The 25941-nt window shown below is 36.4% G+C and overlaps 3 protein-coding genes across 5 annotated transcripts in view; 1 reads left to right on the forward strand and 2 right to left on the reverse strand.

The window, feature by feature from the left end:
- Window positions 1-3666: 3666 nt before the first annotated feature.
- On the reverse strand, window positions 3667-16088 carry LOC106879748 (cytochrome c oxidase assembly protein COX20, mitochondrial). Of its 3 annotated transcripts, none has more exons than XM_014929426.3 (4): window positions 15639-16088; window positions 12435-12525; window positions 9493-9556; window positions 3667-4076 (listed from the first exon to the last, which is right to left on the reverse strand). In XM_014929426.3, exons 1-4 carry the CDS (start codon window positions 15675-15677, stop codon window positions 3959-3961), a joined length of 312 nt encoding a protein of 103 aa, XP_014784912.1. In that variant the 5' UTR covers window positions 15678-16088; the 3' UTR covers window positions 3667-3958. The 3 variants fall into 3 exon arrangements, with proteins under 3 accessions (XP_014784912.1, XP_089215994.1, XP_089215995.1); XM_089359868.1 differs by lacking the exon at window positions 15639-16088 and adding an exon at window positions 14416-14555; XM_089359869.1 differs by lacking the exon at window positions 15639-16088 and adding an exon at window positions 13467-13861.
- Window positions 14656-25941, forward strand: part of LOC106879738 (pre-mRNA splicing factor CWF19L1) — a 69086-nt gene continuing 57800 nt past the window's right edge. Inside the window, exon 1 of the mRNA XM_089359866.1 lies at window positions 14656-14782. Coding sequence (XP_089215992.1) covers window positions 14659-14782 — 124 coding nt within the window. The 5' untranslated portion in view covers window positions 14656-14658. The remainder of the gene's footprint in view (window positions 14783-25941) is intronic.
- LOC106879746 (dynein axonemal assembly factor 3) overlaps window positions 20588-25941 on the reverse strand; it is a 32958-nt gene continuing 27604 nt past the window's right edge. Inside the window, exons 13-16 of the mRNA XM_014929425.3 lie at window positions 25805-25919; window positions 23517-23591; window positions 22358-22439; window positions 20588-20930 (exon numbers count right to left, since the gene is read on the reverse strand). Coding sequence (XP_014784911.1) covers window positions 20862-20930; window positions 22358-22439; window positions 23517-23591; window positions 25805-25919 — 341 coding nt within the window. The 3' untranslated portion in view covers window positions 20588-20861. The remainder of the gene's footprint in view (window positions 20931-22357; window positions 22440-23516; window positions 23592-25804; window positions 25920-25941) is intronic.

Raw genomic sequence — 25941 nt, forward strand, 5'->3', positions numbered from 1 at the left:
AATAAAATGACAGCCACTGCTGTCACCATCTCTCCACTCGCCAACCACAAAAATTATTATAGGCTCCTCCTCCCACCACTACTACTGCTGTTATCATCATCATGGTCGTCATCCTCCTCCACACTGCCACCCACCACTATCACTACCATTATCATCATCTTCTACCTCCTCATCATACTACCACTAACATCACCACTATATTTTTTTCCCCTCATTGCTTAGATTGATTGTATTTATCATTGTGCTTTCCAATGGATTAATGTCTGAATATATGTACTTTTATTTTTTATTCTTTAACTGGTTTCAGTCATTGGACAACAGCTATGCGGGGGTATCATCTTCAAGAATTTTACTTGTTTATATCAATCTCAGTGCTTATTTCAGTGTAGTACTTATTACATTGATCTCTCTTCATTGACTGGTAAAGTTTTACCATTTTAGTATAAAGGGACATAAGTAGATACAGCGATTTACAATGACATGCATGCACATATCTAAATATAAGCTGACATGTCATTGCAGTTTCTGTAGAGCAAATTTTCAGTCACAAACTTTTGGTCAACCAGTGGCAACATTGGATTCATTTAAGATGCATTGCAGTGTGATCAAACCGGGAACTGTGTGGTTATGAAGCAAATTTATAGTCATATGACTATTTCTACATCAATGAGTATTTGTATGCAAGTGTGACTATAAGTATGACTATGTGCCTATTTGTATGTATGTTTGTGTTGTGTGAATTCAGATGAGAATGTGAAAAATGAAAAAAATTTAAATAATAATAATTCTTTCTAATTTTGGCACAAGGCCAACTTTTTGGTGGAAGGGAGCTAGTCACTTATATTGACCTCAGTTCTCAACTGGTACTTATTTTATTGACTCCAAAAGGATGAAAGGCGAAGTTGACCTTTGCAACATTTGAACTCAGAATGTAAAGAGTAGGAAGAACTGCTGTTAAGTATTTTGTCTGCCATGATGATCAATCTGCCAGCTCACCAGCTTTAATAATGATATCCTTTTTTACTATAGGCACAAGGCCTGAAATTTAGGGGGAGCTAGTCCTTTACATTGACCCCAGTACTCAACTGGTTATTTCAGCAACCCTGAATGGATGAAAAGCAAAGTTGACCGTAGCAAAATAATTTGAACTCAGAACATAAAGGTGGAAGTATCCGACATGCAAATGATTTTGCCTATAATACTGATTTCAAATTTTTACACAAAGCCAGCAAGTTCAGGGAAGGGGTTAAGTTGATTACATCGACCCCAGTGTTCAACTTATTTTTATCCAACATGCTAATGATTCTGCCAATAATAATAATAATAATAATCCTTTCTGCAATAGGCACAAGGCCTGAAATCTCAGGGATGGGGTAGTTGATTACATTGACCCCAGTACTCAACTAGTATTTAATTTATTGACCCTGAAAGATGAAAGGCAAAGTTGACCTTGGTGGAATTTGAACCCAAAACATAAAGATGGACGAATAATAATAATAATAATAATAATAATAATAATAATAATAATAATAATAATAATATTTTCTACTATAGGCACACGGCCTGAAATTTGGTGGGAGGGGACTAGTTGATTACATGGACCCCCAACTGGTACTCATTCTATCGACCCTGAAAGGATGAAAGGCAAAGTCGACCTCAGCGGAATTCGAACTCAGAATGTAGCAACAGATGAAATACAAACTCAGAATGTAGCAACAGATGGACTAAATGCTGCAAAGCATTTTGTCTGGTGTGCTAACGATTCTGCCAGCTCACTGCCTGTATAATAATAATCCTTTCTACTGGTAGCAGAAGGCCTCAAATTTGGGGGAAGGGATTAAGTCGATTACATCAACCCCAGTGCATAGCTGGTACTTATTTAATCAATCCTGAAAGGACAAAAGGCACAGTCGATCTCAACGGAATTTGTACTCAGAATGTAGCAACAGATGAAATACTGCTGAGCATTTTACCTGGCATGCTAACGATTCTGCCAGCTCGCCACCTTTAATAATAGTAATAATAATAATAATAATCTTTTCTACTATAGGCACAAGGCCTGAAATTTGGTGGGAGGGGGCCAGTTGATTAGATTGGCTCCAGTATGTAACTGGTACTTAATTTATCAACCCTGAAAGGATGAAAGGCAAAGTTGACCCCAGTGGAATTTGAACTCAGAACATGAAGACAGACGAAATACCACGAAGCATTTTGCCCGGCATGCTAACGACTCTGCCAGCTTGCTGCCTTTAATAATCATAATAATAATAATAATGATGTTTCAGATTTTGGTTCAAGACCAGCAGGAGGGTGTTAGTCAATTACATTGACCACAATACTTCACTGGTACTTTATTTTTTCAACCCTGAAGGGATGAAAGATAAAATTGACCTAGGCAGGTTTTGAACTCAGAAAAATAGTCAAAACAAAATACTGCAAAGTACTTTTTTCTTGACAGTCTAGCAATTCTACTAATCCACTGCAACACCGACCCAGCACGTTAAAATGGATGAAATGCTGCAAAGCATTTTGCCTGACATGCTAACGATTCTGCCAGCTCATCACCTACTAATAACTACAACAAAACAAGGCTCTGAAAGGTCCATTACCACCTCTACCGTCTATTAGATCACTAAAATAACAGAAAAAAAATTATTCACTATTTCTAGGGAGTTTTTGGAGCAGAGTCTATTTCCTGGGTCCTCTTCAAGCTTAATGCAGTTGTGTACCTGCCACATGTGAAAACTACTATAACTGTTAGCCATGTCACCTCTTGTGCATCCATAATTTATACTGAGCACACTGAATGGAGTTTTTACTCACTACTTTTCTGCATATTCAGCACATTTCCCTGATGGTAGTAGAGTCCTGTCTTTTTTTTTCTTTCTTCTAAGTATTAACAACAGCTAGCAGGGTAGTATACCATGCTCTAGACATTACAATGGTTCTAGTAAGATTTAAAACTGATAAACATGTTGTCAACAGTTGAATACCTTCCACAGAATCATTTATGTCTCTAATAATACTAAATATGATAGTATTTCTTACTAATGTACATTAGTGGTTTTGCTTATTTCATTCGTTTTTGTCTGTTTTTTCTTGTTATGTGGGTTACATAAATATGTTATTGAGGCATAGTTTTACAGCCAGCTACCTGTCTCAATGCTAATTCATATCTGTTTTTCAAGTAAGAGAACTCTTATTCTACATGGCTTCAAAGTAGGAATGATTTGACAGAAGTGTCAAGAAAAACACTGCTGGAAATTGTGTCTTTCATATAAGTGAACATGGGTGTAAACAAACACAGACACACATGTGCATGCAAACACACACACACATGACAGGTGTCTTGAGGTCCTCCATCAACCAAATTTATCCACAAGGCTTTAGTTGGCTCAGGGCTATGACAAGATTCTGTACCAAGGGACTGAACCTGAAATTACATGGTTAGGAAGTTCACTTCTTAACCAAATAGCTATGCTATTTATAAAGAGAGAGAGAGAGAGAGAGAGAGAGAGAGAGAAAAAGAAAAGTTATTCAATCAATTGTTTTAAAGCTTGCTCTCTTTTAAGTTCAAATTCTGAAAACAATTTTTTTTGAAAATTAAAGATTACATATACAAACAGTATCTCATTCAAGTATACCAATCATCAACAGAAGTAAAAATTTGGGAGTTTTATTGTCTTTATTATTTCATTTTGATAAATAGTAGAGTCAGATATTCAACATGTTAAGTACATGGCAGGCATTAAAAAAGATCCCACCCCAACAAAAAAACCCAAAGTGATGTAGTTGTTTTAAGCGCGTTCAACCAAATTTCTGGTTTAAACTCTATTTTGATTTACACACACACACACACACAAAAAGTGGACGAAGGGACATAACTATGTGATTCAATTATCATTACAGTAATTGAGATTTAGTCCGAGTCTAATAGGATAAAAATATTGTTTAACAACTATGTTTTTGGCAAGTTACTTTCTTTTTCAACATTTTGGAATACAGCTGTTTGAAAGGCTTGTCGTATTTCTCGCTGTTGAAATTTCATTTTAGAGTAGTTGTATCGGCAGAAAGACCTACAAAGGAGGAAACAGACAGATGAATCACTGGAATAAATGTTTAATCTTTTCATTATTATATTTTTATTGAAATACACTGTCTTTGTTTCAATTAATATTGAAAGTAATGAAGAATTTAGTAAAATAACTGTGTTGCTTTTCAGAATAATGAGAAATTTTGACTGGTTTTAATTTAAGCCAAGAAGTTTGTATGATACAACCAGGGGCAGACTTAGGCAGTTTGAAATCAAAAGGGTTAACTTCTATCGTGATCATCACCAAGATCATCAACCTGCACCAGCAGAACCACCACCATTTTAGCATCCACATTTGCTTGGGTTAGGTACAATTTGTTGTGGCAGATTTTCTCTGATATAATGCTCTTTGTCACTAATCTTTACTTGTTTCCAAGCAAAGTCGTATTTCCCTGTTGTTGGACATGCATACATAGGGAATTCGAAACAAACAGCACACTTGTACGACAGTGACACTTTGTTTACAATTTTCACCACATGGTGTCAAGACAAGGAGTCACAAACACATGCATACATGTGTACACATGTATGTATATAAATATATGTGTTTATACATGCATATGTACATACATATGTACACGCGTGTACACACACACACAAAATGAACTTCTTTCAGTGTCTATCTGGTTCAGGGCTATAGAAGAAGAAACCCGCCCATCCACCTGCCTGTCTGCCTGCCCCAAAACCATCATAGTTGCTGGAAACTTAGTATGCATCACTCTGGAGACATGGGAAGAATCTGCACATAAACATCTGTCACTTTTGTTAGACTTTTGGTCTTGGTGGAAGTTCTCATCAGAAAAGAACCAAAGCATGCCGTGTTTGTGAGGGTTTCTTTAACCTTGTTAAGTAACTACTTGGCAGGGTCAAACAGCTTTCTTCTGTTTTTGCAGACATAAACTGGCCTCTCCTCAGTATATGCAACATATATTGAATGTCCTCATGCATCACTGTTCTGATAAACAACTTCAACATCTGAAGTTCTCTGGCAAGGGGCCTTCACTAATTTTCTGGGGACATTACTGATAATGTTTTGAAATCAATTGTGGTGTCTTTAACAGTATCAGAACAGGTAGAATGGTTTTTCACTTTGATATAGTTGAAACATTCCCACTAGAAGCTTCCAATTCCATCTGAACTTTGTGTACAAAAGATCTTGCAGTATTTAGAAAGGTAGTAATTTCTAAATTGCAGTGTTACAGAAATATGTCAACAATAGCAGCATGTCTTCATTTCTTGTGTTAACATTGTATCTGACACTGAGGATCTGAAAGAAATAAAAACCTTTTAGTTGGTTTGAAGAGAGTGATATACTGATAATTAAACATCCTCATATACCCCTTGTATCATGCATGCATGTATATATATATATATATATATATATATATATATGTATGTGTGTGTATGTATTTTCTTACACATATGTTTCAGATAAAACCCTTAACTCTGAAGAAAGACTCTGTCTGAAACATTGGATAATCTACTCCTCTCAGCAATTTCACTGTACTCTTCATTGCTGTTCTCAAATAATACAAGTCTTACAATGCAGACCACTACCACCAACATAATTCTCTTTGGACTCTGTTTTATCCAAAAAAATAACCAACATGCCATGACTGCTACAGTTTTGCACAATGAGTGTAAAGAAGTCTGAGTAATATAACCAAGGTTCAAGACTTACAGCTTGCTTTGAAGCCTTTATATAGCAGACACTATATCATAGGTCTACATGAACTGAAATGATTTAGGAGACTCAACCAAATCAACAACTACTGCATAGCAGAGGCTATTGTATTCCATGCTGGTTGGACAGTTTGACAAGGATCCAATGAGTCATGGACCAAATCATACTCCAGTGTTTGATTTGGCTTGGTTTCTGCAGTTGGATACCCTTCCTAATGCCAACCACTTTACAATGTGTACTGGGTACTTTTTTCATGCCACCAGCACTATTGAGGGCACAATGTAGCTTGAAAGGCAATAAACCCAGGGAAGGAAGATGTTGCTTCTGTATGCTAGATAGGGGTTAAGGTATGAGGGAAGGATCTGCAGTTGATGGTATGATGTGGGGGAATTGATTGATTAGGGTGCTCACACACCATCTATACACACAGTCATATGTATGCATATATGTACAATATACCCCTAAGCAGAGCTTTTAGAAGTCAGTTTCATTATGATGGGTGGGCTTTCATTAGAACCTTGCATCACCAGATATCCTGGTCCTTTGTCATTTCCTCTGTGAGGCTCAGGGTTCTAAGGTTACACTTCATTTCATCCTATGTCTTCCTAGGTCTTCTTTGTCCACAGCCTCCAGTCACATTCAGTGATCCACATTGTGTCCTCATCTATAACCATCACATGTCTGTACCAGTGCAGTCTTCTTTCTTGTACTCTATATCTAATTCTTCTTATGCCTAGTCTTTCTCTCGGTACATTTATAATATGACATTCATATATATCTGTGTGAGTGTGTGCGTATATATATATATATATATATATATATATATATATATATATATATATATATACTTGCTACAAAGGTAAAGGTGATGTCTTAGATAGAAATAATTATAGAGGTATCAAATTGTTGGATCAGGTGATGAAAGTTGTGGAGAGAGCCATAGCCCAACTAATCAGAGAGAGAGTTAGTCTAGATGAGATGCAGTTTTGCTTTGTGCCAAGTAGAAGCACCATAGATGTTATATTTCTGGTAAGGCAACTGCAGGAGAAATACCTAGCCAAAGATAAACCTCTGTACTTGGCTTTTGTTGACATGAAGAAAGCTTTTGACAGAATTCCCTGATCCCTTATCTGGTGGTCAATGTGGAAACTAGGGATAGATGAGTGGTTGGTGAGAGCTGTACAAGCCTTGTACAGGGACATTACTAGTAAGGTGAGAGTGGGCAACGAGTACAGCGAAGAATTCAGAGTACAAGTAGGGGTTCACCAAGGATTGGTGCTCAGCCGCCCTCTTGTTCATCACAGTCCTTCAGGCAATAACAGAGGAATTCAAGACAGACTGTCCCTGGCAGCTCCTCTATGCTGATGACTTGCTCTTATAGCTGAATCACTACCTGAGCTAGAGAAGAAGTTCCAGGTATGAAAACAAGGTCTAGAATCAAAGTTAGAGTTAACCTAGCAAAAACCAAAGTCATAGTAAGTAGGAAGGCAGACAAATCACAAATCCCCTCAGGTAGATGGCCCTGCTCAATCTGTAGAAAAGGTGTAGGTAGAAACTCCATAACATAAAATCAGTGTAAGCTTTGGACACACAAAAGGTGCAGCAGCAACATCAAAGGAAGGTTAATAGAAAAACTAACTTTTGTATGTGGAAGGTGCACAGGCATAATAAATGCTGAACATGTGCGTAAAATAGACACCATCAACTACCAGGGGATGAGCTAGAGGTAGTAGATAGCTTCCGGTATCTAGGCGATCAGGTTAGTAGTGGCAATAGTTGTTCCAAGCGAATAGCTGTGAGAATAAGATTAGGCTGGGCAAAGTTCAGAGAGCTCCTGCCCCTGCTGGCAACATAGGACCTCTCTCTCAGAGTGAAAGGCAGATTGTTTGATGCCTGTGTGTGAACAGCTATGCTGCATGGCAGTGAAACATGGGCTATAACAGTTGAGGACATGTGAGAAACGAAGCCAGTATGCTTCACTGGATGTGCAATGTCAGTATGCATGTTTGACAGAGTGTAAGCATCTTGAGAGAAAAGTTAGGCATAAGAGGAATTAAATGTGGTGCACAAGAGAGACAACTGCGCTGGTATGGTCATGTGATGCATATAGACGAGGACAGGTGTGTAAAGAAGTGCCAATCACTAACTGTGGAGGGAACCCATGGTAGATGTAGACCCAGGAAGACATAGAACAAGGTGGTGAACTTTGAACCTTACAGAGGCAATGACCAGTGACCGAGACCTTTGGCAATGTGCTCTGGTTAAGAGGACCCATCACGTCAAGTGTACCCTTGCTGGTGGCACATAAAAAAAAATCAACTTTTGGATGTTGGGCCTCATAGAGGCAATGTGACTGAGTACCTTTCGAGCATTGGATCTGATGGAAGCAAAGTGGCTGAGTTCTTTTCAAGTATTGGGCCTCACAGAGGCGAGGTGGTTGAGTTCCTTTGAAGCGTTGGGCCTCGTGGAGGCAAAGTGGCTGAGTTCCTTTCAAGTGTTGGCCTCATGAAGGAGAAGTGGTTGAGTTACTTTTGAGCGGGCCTCATGGAGGTGAGGTGGCTGAGTTCCTTTCGAGTGTTGGGCCTCATGGAGGCAAAGTGGCCAAGCTCCTTTTGAGTGCTGGAGGTAATGGCCAGGACTTTTGGCATTATGTTGTGCTTGAGAAGAAGACCCATCAAGCCGAGCAAAATCGCAATTGTGGCAGATATTGATGTCATGCAAATGGCACCCATGCCAGTGGTGCGTAAAAGCACCCATTACACTCTCAGAGTGGTTGGCATTAGGAAGGGCATCCAACTGTAGAAAACCATGCCAAATCAGACTGGATCCTAGTGCAGCCTTCCAGCATGCCAGCCTAGTCAAACTGTCCAACCCATGCCAGCATGGAAAACAGATGTTAAATGATGATGACGATGATGATGATGATTATATATATATATATATATAACTTTGATAGGTTTCGGCCAGTATAGGCCCAGGCTGTGCCAGGTTTCTTTACATTTTCTCTCTGCCAAATCTACTCACAAGGTTTTGATCAACCAAGGTTATAGCATAAGAAACTTGTCCAAGCTGCTGCACAGTGGGATTGAACCTGAAACCACATGGTTGGGAAGTGAACTTCTAAACCACACACCAATAGTGTTTATGATTAGAGATTCCAAAGTTCTACCTTGGCTCTCTCACACACACACACACACAAGATATTGCTATTGTTAGTCTTTGCTCAACCCTTATTGGGATGAATTCTACTTGAAGATGTTCTAGATGTGATAATCCCTTCTTATTTTCAGATGTAGACTACATTATCCAATGTGCCTTTCTGTTTCTAAGACAGTTATGTTTGATATAAGGAACACTTGGCTGCTACTTCTGGGAAGTTGGACAATATTTTTGGCATACCCTCTTTTGATTTGTAGTAATAACTATCAATACAGATGGTGAAGAAGTTAAAAGGATATTAATAGATCATTAGTCACCTTTTAAGAGAAGCTATAGAGGTAGTGAAGATGGTTGAATTCAGTATGGATTAAATGTTTTATAGTATTTATGTTCATCGTGTCTGGTTCTATGTTGTTTGTTATTTCTATGGGTTTGAAACAATAAGTACTAACAATATATAAAGGTGATTGACAACTTTACTATTCATGGAAGAATGAAATACTACATAAAGTTTGTAATTAGAGAATTTGGTGGCTGGTACTTAATTATCACTTACCATGATGCTGTAGCTAGGATAGCGTATGTTCCAACTCCAACATGGGTTGCCATCCGTACATTGCCTAAAAAATAACAAAAGTATATAATATATATATATATATATATATATATATATATATCGTCATCATCATCATCATCATCGTCGTCGTTTAACGTTCGCTTTCCATGCTAGCATGGGTTGGACAAGTTGACTGAGGACTGGTGAAACCAGATGGCTACACCAGGCTCCAATCTGATTTGGCAGAGTTTCTACAGCTGGATGCCCTTCCTAACGCCAACCACTCCGAGAGTGTAGTGGGTGCTTTTACGTGCCACTGGCATGAAGGCCAGTCAGGCAGTACTGGCAACGGCCATGCTCAAAATGGTGTATTTTACGTGCCACCTGCACAGGAGCCAGTTCGGCGGCACTGGTAACGAGCAACAAAAATATTACAAAAACTCAGTTTCACATTCCCGTTCGTCGGACAGTTTTGTTTAAAATTCTAAACAAAACTGTCCAATGAATGGGAACGTGAAACTCTGAGTAACAGTTTTTGTGATATTTTTGCTGCTTTTCAATAAAGCATATTACTCTACCTCTGGTATTTGAGTACTATTTTTTCTGCCTTGTTTCACATTTATGTGCTTACTCTGGTATATATATATATATGGCTTAGTGGTTTAGAGTATTTGGCTCACAATCATAAGGTCATGAGTTCAACACCTGCATTGTGCATTGTGTCCTAGAACAAGACACTTTATTTCACATTGCTCCAGTCCATTCAGCTGGCAAAAGTGAGTAGTACCTGTATTTCAAAGGGCCAGCCTTGTCACATTCTGTGTTGCGCTGAATCTCCCTGGGAACTATGTTACGGGTATGTGTGTCTGTGGAGTGCTCAGCCACTTACACATTAATTTCACAAGTAAGCTGTTTTATTAATCAGATCAACTGGAACACTCGTTGTAACTGATAGAGTACCAGTTATACAGGGTGTCCTAGAATTAACTGTCTATTTCAGTGAAATCAAACAATTTTCTAAAAAAACTCACTTTTATTTATGCTTATTATGTGTTATATGTGTTAAAAGTGGATAAATTTTTAATTTTGTTAAAAATTTTATAATTTTTATAATTTATTTTCATTGCTGTTGGATCTTACTTATCTGTCCGCGACAGACTTTTTTCAATTTGGCTGCAATCATTTTCTCTACCTCCATCTCCAGGATGGAGCAACAATTTAGCTGAACTTAAAGAACGCATTCAGTTAGCAGTGCAGAAGATAACTCCTGAAATACTTCAAAATGTGATTCACAACACTAAGGATAGATTTGAAATTTGCAGGGATACAGATGTAGCACAGAGATACATGTGCTACAGATGGAGCACATGTTGAAAATTTTCAATAAAGTTTTCCTGTAAGATTTATTAATCTATTTGTTTTGGTATCTTAGTTAAATAATAAACATAAAAGTCTGTCAGTTTTTAAAAAAAATTTGCCCAATTTCATTGAAATAGATAGTTAATTCTAGTACGTCCTGTATAAAGATATTATTATTAAATAAATAATAATAATATAAATGGCTAGCAAGCATGAAATGACCATAGAAGTAAAATTATTAATTTTATTAATATATAGATAGATATATATTAATTTTACCTCTACGGTCATTTCATGCTTGCTAGAATGTTAAATAATTATTATTTATTTAATAATAATATCTTTATACACACACACACATATACTTTTATGTTCTATTATATTCACTTCAATCATTTTGAATTTGTCCCTGAATTCTATTGGTCAACACACACATGGTGAGATGAGTAATTTTTGGCCCTAGGACAGTAATAGTCACTGATGAAGTGTTTTTCACAGGGTCTGAAATCATGTGATATGAATATGTCTGTAACTCATTTGCGATCTTCACTTGCTAATGTAAGTTTGCTTTTTCTATTTTGCTTGCTTTTGTCGCATTCACCAGTGTGTATAAGTGATAACAGTAGTTTTGAGCTGTTCTGACCCATATTTCTGATATTTAAAATCAGGATCATTATTATATATTTTTCTATTGTGACAATGTTTAGATAGGTTTGCAATACAGTAGTCCTCTACAATATCCCTAATGGCAATGATTGCAGTAGAAGTAAGCTCGCACAGTGTATTTGGTGATATTTTGATTGAGATTTTGGCAAGACTAGCGTCTCTTCCTATAATCAGCAGTGGCAACCATAGTATGGACTATTTTTCATAAAAACAGCATAAGAGGAACTCTCTTACAAAGCTTAGAGCATTCTCTGATCCTTAGCAGTCTGAATATTTTTGATTAAGACAATAATAAATGGATCAAATATGGTTGTCATGAACACAACCAGTGGAGAAGTTCATTGTCTAAGCTTGAAGACTTTGCTATCCAACTGCAACTTGAGTATAAAGTGATTGATTTAGAGACGTCGGTAGCAGACTAAGGTCGATGATTTATTTTATCTAATTCAGCTTCCTGAACTTGATAAAATAGTACTAGTAATATGCTTTGTTACATCCCATTGGCTTTTACCCATTCCTGTCTCCGCTACCAAAGCCTTATGCTCATTCACACTTTTTCAAGGCAGTTAATTCTTTCACAAAGCAGAAGGGTCTATGGGGCTGGTACTCAGCTCTTGTATTCTGTAATGTTAAAAGATAAATCTTAATTTGCATACCACTATTATATTGGAAGATATTTCTTTGTGAATTTAGTAGTACACTTAACCCAGTATAACCCAGGTTACCTGATAGCATGCTCTGTTCAGTACTATGAAATAAGACCCAAATAAGAGTCCTTAAAAGAACTTAGATGATACTGAAAGCATTCACATCTTTTTACTTACACAAACCATGAGCAATGTGTCAGCTATTGTAACCAATTCTACTCCACAATCAAAATAAATCAATTTATGAATAAATAAAACATTGAAACTTACTAGTAAATAAAAAATATGTCAAACCACCAATTATACCGCTACTCAAGCCAGTCAGAAGTGAATTCCGCATACAGGGTATGTTGGTTATACTCTAGAAACATAGAAAGCAAAAAAAAAAAAAAATATTGAGTTAATACAAAAGAGCCAACATATAAGAAATATTGTTTGAAAATTTGGCACAAGGCCAGCAATTTCTGGGGAGTGGGCAAGTCGATTACATCGAACTCCGTGCTCAACTGTAATTATTTTATCGAATCCAGGTAAAAAAGTCACAATAAAAAATGTCACAGAAAAAAGTCACAGGGGTTTTGCCCGGCGGGGGTGAGGGTGGGAGAGGTTGTCCTAGAGGGGTTTTGTCCGGATCCCATAAATTAATTATGACTTTTTTTTTTCCTGTGACTTTTTTTCCAAGCCAAAATTGTGACTTTATTACCGGTCACCATTTTATCGACTCCGAGAGAATGAAAGGTAAACACAACCTCGGCGGAATTTGAAGTCAAACCATGAAAACGGACGAAATACCAATTTCTTTATTGCCCACAGGGGGCCAAACATAGAATGGTACAAAACAACTGATTGGGATCAGTAATGCGAATGGTTTACATAAATATGACTTTAAAAATTCTATAAAATATAAAAAATCGAATGATATTAACAGTACGTTAGACAACACAAATGAAGCGATGATCAGGCCACGCTCCGACCCCACAAGCCCCGATCTATCGCTGACATCTTTTTTTTTCTGACTATTCACACGGTTCCTTGCACGCACAACACTCGTGCAACATGCTTCCATCTCTTTTGGAACGTACACTCCGACAAACATCTCCTCTCCAGCCACACTTTCCTTTTCAACTGAAAAGTAAAAAATGAACGTAAATTGTGTCCAGAGATAAAGTTGCCTGTCTTAATTCCTTTTATCCTCGTCTTCCATACTACCTCTTTCGCATTTTGCCAGGCATGCTGACGATTCTGCATCCACCACCTTCAACATATAAATTATATTAATCTATAAATACAGTATATATTTACGATACTAATGAGTCGTTTTTAGTTAGGGTTTTGTTGTTGTTGGCACTCCGTCGCTTACGACGTCGAGGGTTCCAGTTGATCCGATCAACGGAACAGCCTGCTCGTGAAATTAACGTGCAAGTGGCTGAGCACTTCACAAACACGTGTACCCTTAACGTAGTTCTCGGGGATATTCAGCGTGACACAGTGTGACAAGGCTGACCCTTTGAATTACAGGCACAACAGAAACAGGAAGTAAGAGTGAGAGAAAGTTGTGGTGAAAGAGTACAGCAGGGTTCGCCACCACCCTCTGCCAGAGCCTCGTGGAACTTTTAGGTGTTTTCGCTCAATAAACAATCACAACGCCCGGTCTGGGAATCGAAACCGCGAGTCCACTGCCCTAACCACTGGGTCATTGCGCCTCCACTGGTTAGGGTTTTGCTGACAGAGTAGCTTCCCTTATATTTTGGCTCTAAAATCTTCAAAAAAAAATTCAAGCGACAGAACCGAAGGAATACTGAGAATATTTTTGAAGAATTCAGCTACATGAAGTGATAGAAATAGAGCATATGTAGCGATAAATGGGAAGTGGGTTTAAGTAGAGAGAGAAATACATATGGAAAGTTCTACTGAGTAGAGTTTGGTGCTCGATTAAAACTGTTCCAGGTCAAACTCGATTCAATAGTTTTATGATCAAAACCAATCCAGCTTTGATTAACGTGTCTTTTACTCAGTCACTGTATATTTGGGTTAAAGTTGGAGCATATTTGCCAATAAAGATGATAGCATTCTTCTTTCGAAAGGATTTGGTATCCATCGAATTTCACTGTAACATCGAATTTAGTGTTACATAACGATCGCACATCTTCCATGCATTGATATGAGTTTCTTTCAATGATCCTGAATCAACCCAGCACATTCGGAAATTAAATGTCATTCACTGCAGTAAGATTTCAAGTAAAGTACATACACGTTCTAAATATATTTATAATATAAATCTTGATTAGGAGACAAGGAATGATTTTGATCTTGCATTTACAGGTGTAACGTGTGCGTGGGTGCAGAGTAAAGGGCACTGTCATGCTATTAGCTGTCAGAAGTGAAAGTGCTCACTGCTAGTGAAGTATCTGTCTGTCTGCCTGCATGCCTGTTGCTGGCCTGTCGATTCTTTGGCTACTGACAGCTAATACCATGACTGGCCGGAGCGAGCTATATGTCTGTCTGTCTGTCTGTCTGTCTCTGTCTCTCTCTCTCTATCTATCTATTACTCGAAAGTTATTGGAACAAATTTGACACCTATATCCATGCAGCTAATAGCATGACAGTGCCGAGTAAAGGTTATGTAAGTTTTGTTATCAATATTTCACCAAGGGCTCGTATTATGCAGCCTTAAAAATCTTCGTAAAATAATAAAAAACATTTGGCATAACTACACATTCCTGCACCCACTTTGGATGATCATGACTTTCAGAAAAAGGAATATTTTTTTAATGACATTTTCTACGAATATGTGTTATATCATGTAAATTCCGAATATACAAAACTTGGCATAACTACAGAGTTCTACCCCCCCAGACTTTGGAAGGTCATAACTTTCAGAAAAATGAATATTTTTTAATGAAATTTTCTATGCATATCTCCGTTTTGTGCGTTTATGCATCCGTAGATTTCTAGTCCTCACACACACATATGTAATTAAAAAAGTTCAAACGGAGAATTATTCTATTCAATATCTTTCTGTTAGAAACATTTAGACCTTTAGCTGGTATTTTTAGCATAACGAGTTTTCTGGTGACAGCTTCATTGCCTGCTGCTTCAGTGGAAATCTACGGATGCACAAAACGGTGATGATCATCCAAAGTCCGGGGGGGGGGGTGCAGGGCAGGAATCTGTAGTTATGCCAAATATTTTTATTATAACTGATATTACTGTATTCAAGTAAACTTTTCTTTATATTAAAAGGATAAGAGTAATTAAAACAAGTATTATAAATAATTTCGGAATGGTCTAAGAAATTAATTACCGAAAATATTTTAGTAATTTAGAATTTCAGTACAAGAACAATTTTCTTTTACTAAAGAATTTATTATTATTATTATTACTATTATTGTTGTTGTTATTGTTATCTTTTTCGGGTGTATTAAATAGAAATGGCTCTAATGAAATATGAATACTGCCGAGGGAAATTTTTACCTGACTTTTTTCATCAGTTTCTTCTTTATTGTCAGACATTGGGAATCTTTTACTATAATCCGTAGACTTAGAATCTGTATGCGAAATAAATCCTCACTGGTTAGAATATTACTTAAAGCATAATAGCTTCGCTAGTCACAAAGTAAACATCGTTCTTCCAAACAAACCATGCGGTCACGATTTAGATTAGGGAAGAAAGCAGAACGATAACTCTTGTTATTCCTCTCCCCGCCCCCAATTATGTCACCTTGAAACAAGATTTTACAATCGATCTAAGCTCTTCGAATTAGGAATAGAAAATATTTTAATTTTAGCCTTTTGTCAAATACGACAATATATAACACAATACAAATGATTTAAGTTATTGAACGACGTACGCAGAAATTTTGTCAATAATTGAAATTTCCAAAGAGAAAAAGAAAAGAAACCGTCTGCAGTAACCGTTGGTGACTGTTAAAGAAGAAGGGAGATAATTTGATAATTTCATTTCACGAAATTCACATGCTAAAAGGAAAATCTAAGCTTTAAATGAAGGGGACAGCGACGAACATGCTTTGATCTTATTGAGCCTCCTTATCATAGCATAGTCTATTCAAATTAGCTTTGGTCAATCGACATAGGTTGACCAGTGGTAATTTATATAATTAAAAAAACAAATAAACAAAAAAGACATAAAATGACCTAAGGGAAATAACTCAAGTAAATGAGTAGTAAGAATTTAGACAATATACATTTTCTGATAATTAAAAATCAAGAAAATAATTATTGTGGGACTGAAAATTACTTGAAAGCAGGATCAAAACACAAGAGATAACCGCCATGAAAAAGACATTCGCTAACAATAAATTGAAACGTCCGCTAGTTTAGTTGTGTTCAATCGTACAAGGATATATTGTGGAATACTCCAAGTCCAAAAGTTAAAAACGAATTTACGAATTTATATATATATATATATATATATATATATATATATATGGATCTTATCAGTACAAAAGCTTAAAATACACTGCATTAGAATCTGTTGTAATTGTAACTCCCAAATAAGCATTAAACAAAATTGAATTAGAAAATTGGACAAGATAGAGAACACAATTGAAAAAATTTTAAAGAAAAAGCAGAAAAAGGAAGAAAGAAAGAAAGAAAGAAAAAAAGCAAACCAAAACAATTCCCCACCTTGGGTTGAAAAGTTGGGGGTGCTGAGAAACCTCTCTAATGGCTATTGAGGCATGCCAGCATGCTTGCAGTGTTGCTGCAGGTGATAGCGAGGCTGATGCACTGGAATAGCTAAGTGCCCGCATGAGCCTCACCAGTTACTTCTGCTAGGCGAATTGCCAATGAAGACAGGAATCTTGCATTTAGTGGTCCAACCCCACCAAACATCTCAACCGCCACAGGATGGAAAATGTAGTTGGCCCACAGATCGCAGTATTTCAGGATTTTGTCCTGCTTGGCCACAGAAGCTGTGGATCTCACCCTGACCACAGTATGTGGGATGTGAGAAGAAACAAAAGAGTTGCTAACTGTGACATCCCAGACAAGGCATCATTCAAGCTGAGTAGGTCACCAACATTAGCCACAGGGATCGCATCAATCCAGTCACCTGAATATTTGGTGCTAGCAGACAGTAAGTGGCACCTTGAAAACTAGTCTGACTGGATGAAGAGGGAGTCAAAGGTGGCTTTACACAAGTGCCACAGCATACAACGTTTACAAACTATTATACAGGATGATATGCTACCAATATTTTTGTTTGTAAAGTATTGTCATTACTGTCACTACCTAGCATGGTGAACCATATCCCACTTTCCTTACCTGCTGCTTCCTCTCCAGTGAGCACTATAGTATCTTGCCAACTAGAATCTAATCAACTAGAGTGTGCATTTCTTGTTCAATGCAGCATCCCTAGTTACTCAACAAGAAGTCCAGAGCTTCTCATGATAAGCACCAAATGCCACTGCCCTATTTTGTCTTTGAATATCTTTTTCATTGCTATGCAAAATATTTACTCAGAGAATAAACTTTAAATAGAATTTATCAGCATATTTTCTCTGCAGATAAAAAGCATGATGTTATAATTGCAATGATTTCCCAGAATAGTTTAACACAGCTTCTACATCACTTTGATGACATTTTAAATGTTTTGTGATAGATCCCAATATAGATGTCATACACTTTGATTTCAACAAAGCTTGCTTTGGGAGAATAAAAATAAATAAAAACGCTATCCAGTATGGCATTTGGTGAAAAATAAAAGTATTACTCAGGATCAAATGTTTCCTGGTCTAGTAGGCATGACCCAACATGTGATTACTGGAATTCTCTCAAGCTCAGCTAGTCAGTGGTATAGTTCAAGGCACTGTGTTTGGCCTACTTCTCTCCATAATTTACATAAATAGTATCACAAATATCATCAAAGACAGCAAAATGAAGATTTCCATAAATGACTCTTAAGCAGTTTTAGAAAGTTATTAACAGGGTAAGAGATAGGACAAAATTCCAATCTAGCTTACATTCAATTGGTAAAGCAAAACAATATGCTGCTTGATAAGGAAAAAATTGAGTTCATTCATATTGGAAGAAAGGATCTACTTAAACAGTCACATTCTCATCTCTCAAGAGAACCTCTCATAGTGTCATGACCATTGTTAACAGGGTGCACTTGACAGCACTGGTCCCTCACTATTCAATGGTGCACCCTCAGATTTACAGTGATATTCTTAATTCAAAAACTGGATGTGATGCAGCTATTATTCTGGTTGTTAGAGCCACTTACCACCACGGCCTCATATACAACCCCCTAGGCCTTGCATTGGCCTCCCACAGGGCAGCCACTGTACTCCCAGCATGAGCAACCGGCCTCTGCTTGTGTCTTAGGGATATTCACTAAAATTGTTTTAATGCTGGGTGTGTAACTATAGGAGACCCTTAGGTTGTACCTATTGAACAAACGTCTGTACCTGTGTAACTGCATGAAGTACTTGTCCACAAACCTAAGGAATATCCTTCCCACACAAGTTTTAACAATGATAGAGAAGGGTTGGTGTAAACCAAATAACATTCCAGTGGTGTTTTCTTTTGTGGGTGCTATTACCTGGCATACAGATATGGTCCTTAAACCCACTGGACGCCAGAGCCTTGTTATAATAGAGGGCTGTGGCATTTAAAATCTCTTGATTCAGGGACAGGTTTGAGATCCTCTGACACCCTTCACTAAGTTCATGATAGCCAGGTAGCAGGAGGTAGCGTTGATGCAAGACAGTTTCTTGTTTGGTTTGCAGTAGGGCCTGTATGAAACAAAGCCTAAATCTAGCATTACGTCTTAGAAATTTACGATGGTGAGGTTGGTCACAATTGTTATTTTGAGTCCCATGGAACCTAGGGTGCTAGTCAGGTTCTTCCTAAGTCCATCAAGGGTGTGCCCATCAGCTCCTGTAGAGACCAAAGAGGACTGAATCCCATCAGCTCCTGTAGAGACCAAAGAGGACTGAATCCCATCATCTCTGTAGAGACCAAAGAGGACTGAAGCGGCCCTCTTTTTTAAGGTGTCCAGGATATACAGCCCAATGAGGTTACATATGTCGGTACTGTCATAAGTTCCCATTGTCACATCAGAGGAGCCCACGAGGTTGGTTTGTTTGACCCAGGTCAAACATTTATTAAACAACATCATTTTCCTGACATGCATAATAATATCAATGTCACTATGGCTAATGTCAATGAAGCCTCTAGTAAAGGAAAGTGCCTTGACCAGTAACCCTTTTGATATAAGTAAAAGTCGACTATGTTGAATTCAGTGAGCCTTGCTCTACTCCTCCCCTGGTTGGCATTAAGCCATGAAATTACTTTGTTGGTGCTGTGCCTTAGGGAAATGTTGGAGGCACTTCTTATGTTGTCATTAATTTTCCTTAGTATTTTTTTGCTCACCAGACTGATCTTGGATTTGGTCACTATCTACTGCAAGCGTGGGGATTCCCCATTCGTTGATCAGGACCATAAAAAATTTGCTGACTGGACTCACTGTAAGAGCGAGGATTCCCTGTTTATTGATTAAAGCCATAAAAAATTTAACTGGAATCGATCTAAGGGCGATAACCCGTCCCACCTAGGGCTCAGACAATATATATTTTTGTTTACAAGATTAACTGACTAACGTTTTTCTATATCCATTTTGAAAAAAAGGTTATGTGCCTGTGGCCACTGGAGTCTGACGTGCCATCTATAAGGCTAAGCACTTTATGGATGTAAAACCATTGGTCATTCTATGATCGGACATATAATTGACTTTCTATAAATACAGACATACACGCACAACAATATAAGCTTGTACACTTTGCCCCTGTTCACCACACAGCGATTTCCTGTTTACCATGCAGTATTTTCCAAGTAACCGTTGTTGCTGATATACCAGCGTCAAACTGCGACACTGCGTGACTTTCCCCGACCAATTGCAGCTCACTTTATGGTAATGACAATCGACTTTCAAATTCATTCAAATTCTCAATTGATTTCGATTAGCATCATGTTTGAAACTCGGTTTACCAATGAATTTGAATCAAACTGTATTGATTCACACACACACACACCTGTGCTGGTGACACGTAAACGGCACCTATGCTGGTGACACATAAAAGACACTCAGTACACTCTGTAGAGTGGTTATATTTTATAGCATAATTTTCTAAAAAACAGAAAAGTTTTCAGCATTTAATTCTGTCCCTCTTTGATTCTGAGTTCAAATCATACTAGGTTGGCTTTGCATTTTGTTCCTCTAGGTCAACTTTGACATTTTTCCTTCCAGAGTTTACTGTTTTACACCCCTCAATAGTTGATAAAACAAGTGCCAGATTTGATTGCATATACACCTCCCCAATATATCTGTGACTCAGTGATGAAGTAAAAAATAATTTCATAAATATTCAATGTTATTGAAGATAACAGAGACAACAGAATACTTACACTAAAACATTAGCTTTATTCTGTCCCTCTTAATTTTGAGCTCAAATCCTACTAGGATTGACTTTGTCCTTTGTTTCAATGGCAACAATGAAAATAAACACCACTGATATACAGATATAAAATTGAATTTGTGCTCATGAGTTAAATTATAATTGCAAAATTTGCAGATGGAAACTTTTTTCTAAATTAGCAGAAAACTTCCATTGACATATTTTTTTTTTGCAATATCATTTTATAATTGAAGATGAGATAATGTAAATGAAGTTGTCAACAGTTTTCTCGTTCAAAACTGAATTTGATAAAAGCATCTTTTTGTGCATCAACAGGATATGATACCTGAAAATAGAAGAAAGAAATGTTAAGAACCATCAAAATATAAATGTTTGTATATTACGTAGGTGTTCATACATGTTTGTTTTTTATCTTTTATCTTTTACTTGTTTCAGTCATTAGTCATTTGTAATCGAATGAATCGATCCCAGTACTTTTTCTTTTTAAGCCAAGTACTTATTTTGTTGGACTCTTTGGCCAAACTGCTAAGTTATGGGGGCTTAAACAAACCAACACCAGTTGTCAGGTGGTGGAGGACAAACAAACACACACACACTCTCTCTCTCTCTCTCTCTTTTATTTTTTTAGTTTTTTATTTGTTTCAGTCATTTGACTGTAGCCATATTGGAGAACTGCCTTGAAGGATTTTAGTTGAAGAAATTGACTCCAGGACTTATTTTTTAAGCCTAGTAGTAATTCCAGCAGTTTCATTTGCTGAACTGCTAATGTTATGGAGATGTAAACATACCAACACTGGTTGTCAAGCAATGGTGGTATGACAAACACAGACACAAAGACACACACACACACAATGGGTTTCTTTCAGTTTCTGTCTACCATATCCACTCACAAAGCTTTGGTCAGCCTGGGGCTATAGTAAAAGACACTTGCCCAAGATGCCATGCAGTGGGACTGAACCTGGAACCATGTGGTTATGAAGCAAGCTTCTTACTACACAGCTATGCTTGCACCAATAAAATGAAATCTTTCAGCTGACTGATGAAAATGCTTATATTGGTTGTTTTACATTCAACAACTATCATTGCTTAGTTTATGGTTGATGTCATCAATGTATTTGATGGCAAATTAACAATGGTCAGCTTACTACTGACATTATCATTCTATTTGTTGGGCATTGAACAACCTTCAGTGGTTAACTTATTGCAGACAACATAAGTCTATTTGATATGTCTGGTTGTTTATCACAATCTTGCTGACTAGAAATAACCCAGGCAGAGTCTCACTACAACAATCTGTCCTGATTTAATAGTGTTGGTATATTTTATAACTATTTGCTCTTGACTATCTAAGTATACTAAATTAGCCATAGCTAAGTAGCCTTAAGTTTTTTACCTTGGTGTTCCCTGCATCATCTATTTTTATTGAGGTAATGTCTTGGTCTCAACCTTAATCATTTTATTTTGTATTAAGTGTTAAACCAGCAATAGGAAAGGACTTCTTTTAATCTTATTTCAATAAACTCTATCTGTATGTATTTGTAGTTCAACTAATGACAAGGGAGAAATAAATCAGCAATGGTATTTTTATATATAAACTTAGCCATTAAGGATTAATGTTTTAGAAATACAGAATAGGTTAGTGAAGAGATATAGATTGTCCCTTTAATTGGCAGCCTATACTATTTCAGTTCTATCTTTATTAAGATACAACTGTTAAAAAAAAATTGAGGAAATAAATTGTGCACCTCTTACCTTACAACCAACTGAATGAATTTTCTCAGTTGCTTTATCAATAAAATCCTGCAGCTTCTCTTTCCTCAGGTCCAACATGAATCTGTTGTGAAAGACATGTTCAGTTTTATTTTAAATGTAATTTTTCAGAGAATTATAAATTCCATTTTATTCTAAGTAAAAATGAGATTTCTGAGAAAATGCTAGCATAGAAAAAAGTTATTCATCCACTAAAACAGAACTGAAATCCTAAAACCAAGGTATCATGCAAAAAGTACTGGTGATGGTGCCATGCAAAAATGCACCCAGAACATACTATAAAGTGGTTGGTGTTAGGAAGGGCAGCCAGCTATAGAAACCAAGCCAAAAAAGACTGGAACCTGGTGTGGCCATTGGCCTTGTCAGTTCCTGTCAATCAATCCAACCCATACTAGCATGGAAAATGGACGTTAAATGTTGACAGTATTGATGAAGATGATTGTAATGATATGTAATTAAAGGCAACAAGTATGACAAGGATGATGATCTCACTTCATTTATATCTTTATACTTTGAATGTTGCATTTATAAGGATAGTGAGTTGTATGAATAACAGAGCCCTACACCAAACAACTTATATTCAAGTGCATCATTCCTTTATGTTAAAAATTTTGCTGGGTTAAATGGTCTTTCATTTCTCTGATGTTTATAAAAAAAATACCAGCAACGAATTAGCTGTACCTTTCGCTGGTTCAAATTCATCTTGAGTTTAGTCATAACAAATTAAATGTTAATTTTTCATCAAAGATTTTTCATTTCATTTCCCAAACTTGTATAACTAATATAACTAATGAAGAACTGAAGATGATGAACTGTTTGAATGCTTCATTAAAAGTAATAAGTTCAATATATTTTTATTATGGTAATATAATTAATAGCGAGTCTAGGACTAATTATAGAATTGTGGTTAGGGTTTAAGGCATGTGGACAAAATTTCATGAGGAACTATATTGGTAGTGCCCCAGTATGGCCAGAGAGCAAGAAGGTACCATCCTTGCTGGTGGCAAAATAATTACTTCAATATGTCATTGAAAAACTATTTAGTGTGCCTGCCAGCACCTCCTTCTACAAAGCATGAATAATAAAGATAATTGAATAAGAAATATCTGGAAAATGGTCTATTGGATAGAGTTTTACTTACTTGGCAGTTTCAATAATGATTTTTGTTTGATTGGAAAATATTGGTGTTATTTCTGGTATTAAATTATGGATTGAACTTGAGGAAAAAATACAAAAAAGATCAATGAAGAAAAAATATAATAATCATATCGACAGTCAAATAAGGATTGGTAAACTCTTTATATTTCAGCAAATATTTTCCTGTTTCACTAGGTGTAAGTAGAGATGAGATGTCAAAGTGAATTGAATATTGGGGCTTCCTGTTGATGCCCCATCATGTTTCTGAGAAAAATCCTTAATTCTACATTGTCTCACTTCACTGTCAGGAATAGATACCAAGTCATCTGTCAATGCTCAGAAACTACCAATTACCTTGGCCCAGCTAACCATTTGGAACTGGAGTCTGGTTCTGATTATGAACTAGACATAATAGCAGTCCATTTGATAGTAAACCCATTAGATATGGATATCCACCACCAAATGGCTATATTTCTTGAATACAATTGACAATTTTTTGTTGTCCATGACATGAGGCACGACCATGACACTTGGAGACTTTTCCACCCATTGCAAGCAAGGAAAAAGAACATGTAAATAATAATGATGAAGATGATGATAATGATGTTTTTGTGTGTGTGTGCATGCATGCATATGTGTGTATGAGTGCATGTGTTTTGTATTGGCATTGCACACTAACAGCCAACAAATGTCATCATCATACAAACAATGTTGTTTATCTGAAATCTTCCATGAAAAAAATGTCTGCACTATTGGAAAATATCGCTTTGCATGGAAACAAGAAAAGTTTGATAACAGATAGAGCATCCTATCACCCCTTCGTTTCTCATTCATAAACACAAGAGTATTATTATAGTAGATTATCTCAGTAACCATGGGAGCTATGAAAAAAATACAAAGCCCAGCAACACCACTGGATCATTCTATACATCTGTGTAATTTTTTGCGCAATTCCACCCAGCCGTTTGACTGTGAATCCCAAGACAAGAAAGAATCTCCCATGTTAAATTTATATGTATAGATATATATTACATGGGAAAATGCAAGCATGAAAAGTAATATTCTTAAGATTATAAACCTGGAAAAGTACAGGACAAGTTATTACACCTGTAAAAGTATAGGACAAGCTATTACTTCTCGTAAAGAATAAGAAACTTTTTACTTAAAATATTGCAACAAAGAATGCCAGTTCTTCTAATTTATCACTCTTTACAGTTCTCATTTTTTAAATTTATTGTACAAAACTCAGCTAATTTGTAAGTTTGTCTAATTAGTCACAATAAGGTAGGAAGGGGTGATGTCAAATTTATGTTTATATATATATATATATATATATATATAGTGGTTTCTGGTTTCATATATATACTTCCATTTTTATGTGTGGATTTATTTTTTTCATCGTTTCAACTCTGTTGTGAATATATGTGTGTGTATGTAAAAGGGGGTGGGGTATGTGAATGTGTGTGTTTGCTGAAACCTTCCAGTTACTACAGCTATTGGCAACTTAACATTTTTATTAATTTGGTTTTATTTCTTTTTCTTTTGTTAATTTTTGTTCTCTTAAATTTTTCTTTTTTTTTACCTTTATTTTTGGTGTTTGAATAAAAAGAGGAGGTAAATATTTAGAAGATAGCAGGCTTTACAGCAATATCAATCAAACTACTCAGGTGAAACTAGGAAAAACAGCTAGTATATATATATATATATATATATATATATATATATATATATATATATATATATATATATATATATATATATATCATCAACATATTCAGCATCGTATTCAATGTGTCCTTTCTTCTAAAAGACAATAAAGTATGATTTGCGGGATATTTGATTGTTACTTCTGGTAGGTCATGTGACAGCATAGATGTTCCCTCATTGGCTCCCTCATAAAGAATAATAGTGCCAGAACAGGCACTGGTGTCACAATTAGCCAGTGTGCTTGTTAAGATATATATATTAGCAGCAGAGGTAGTATTAATACTGAAATAAATGAGTTGTACTTTCTTACAGTATCTATTCACAGCTGGACAGAGTGGCATATTGAGTTGGATGACTTTGCTAAAGACAAAGCTGACTGTTGTTTAAGGAATACAGAAATATGGGCTGCAGCCCACTTAAATGGTAGATCGATAGCATAACAACTCAGTCACTTGTAACTCTGATGATACAAAGTAACATGAAATGAGATTATCTATAAAATAATTGTGAAAAATTATTAGAAAACCACTTAATGAACAAACACAGGTTATCTTTCTTGATCAACATAAAGCTAAATATACTTACGAATTAGAGAAATATATGATGTCAAACAAATGCTTATATTGTTCTTTTAGAGGCATACTCTTGATTGCATCAAAAGGAAGAAATGTGACTTTGAAAGAATCCACTGGGATAGACTCTAAAGCAGAAATTGAGAAAAA

This window comes from Octopus bimaculoides, chromosome 11 (genome assembly GCF_046866305.1).
Source record: "Octopus bimaculoides isolate indiv1 chromosome 11, ASM4686630v1, whole genome shotgun sequence".
NCBI classification, from domain to species: Eukaryota; Metazoa; Mollusca; class Cephalopoda; order Octopoda; family Octopodidae; genus Octopus; species Octopus bimaculoides.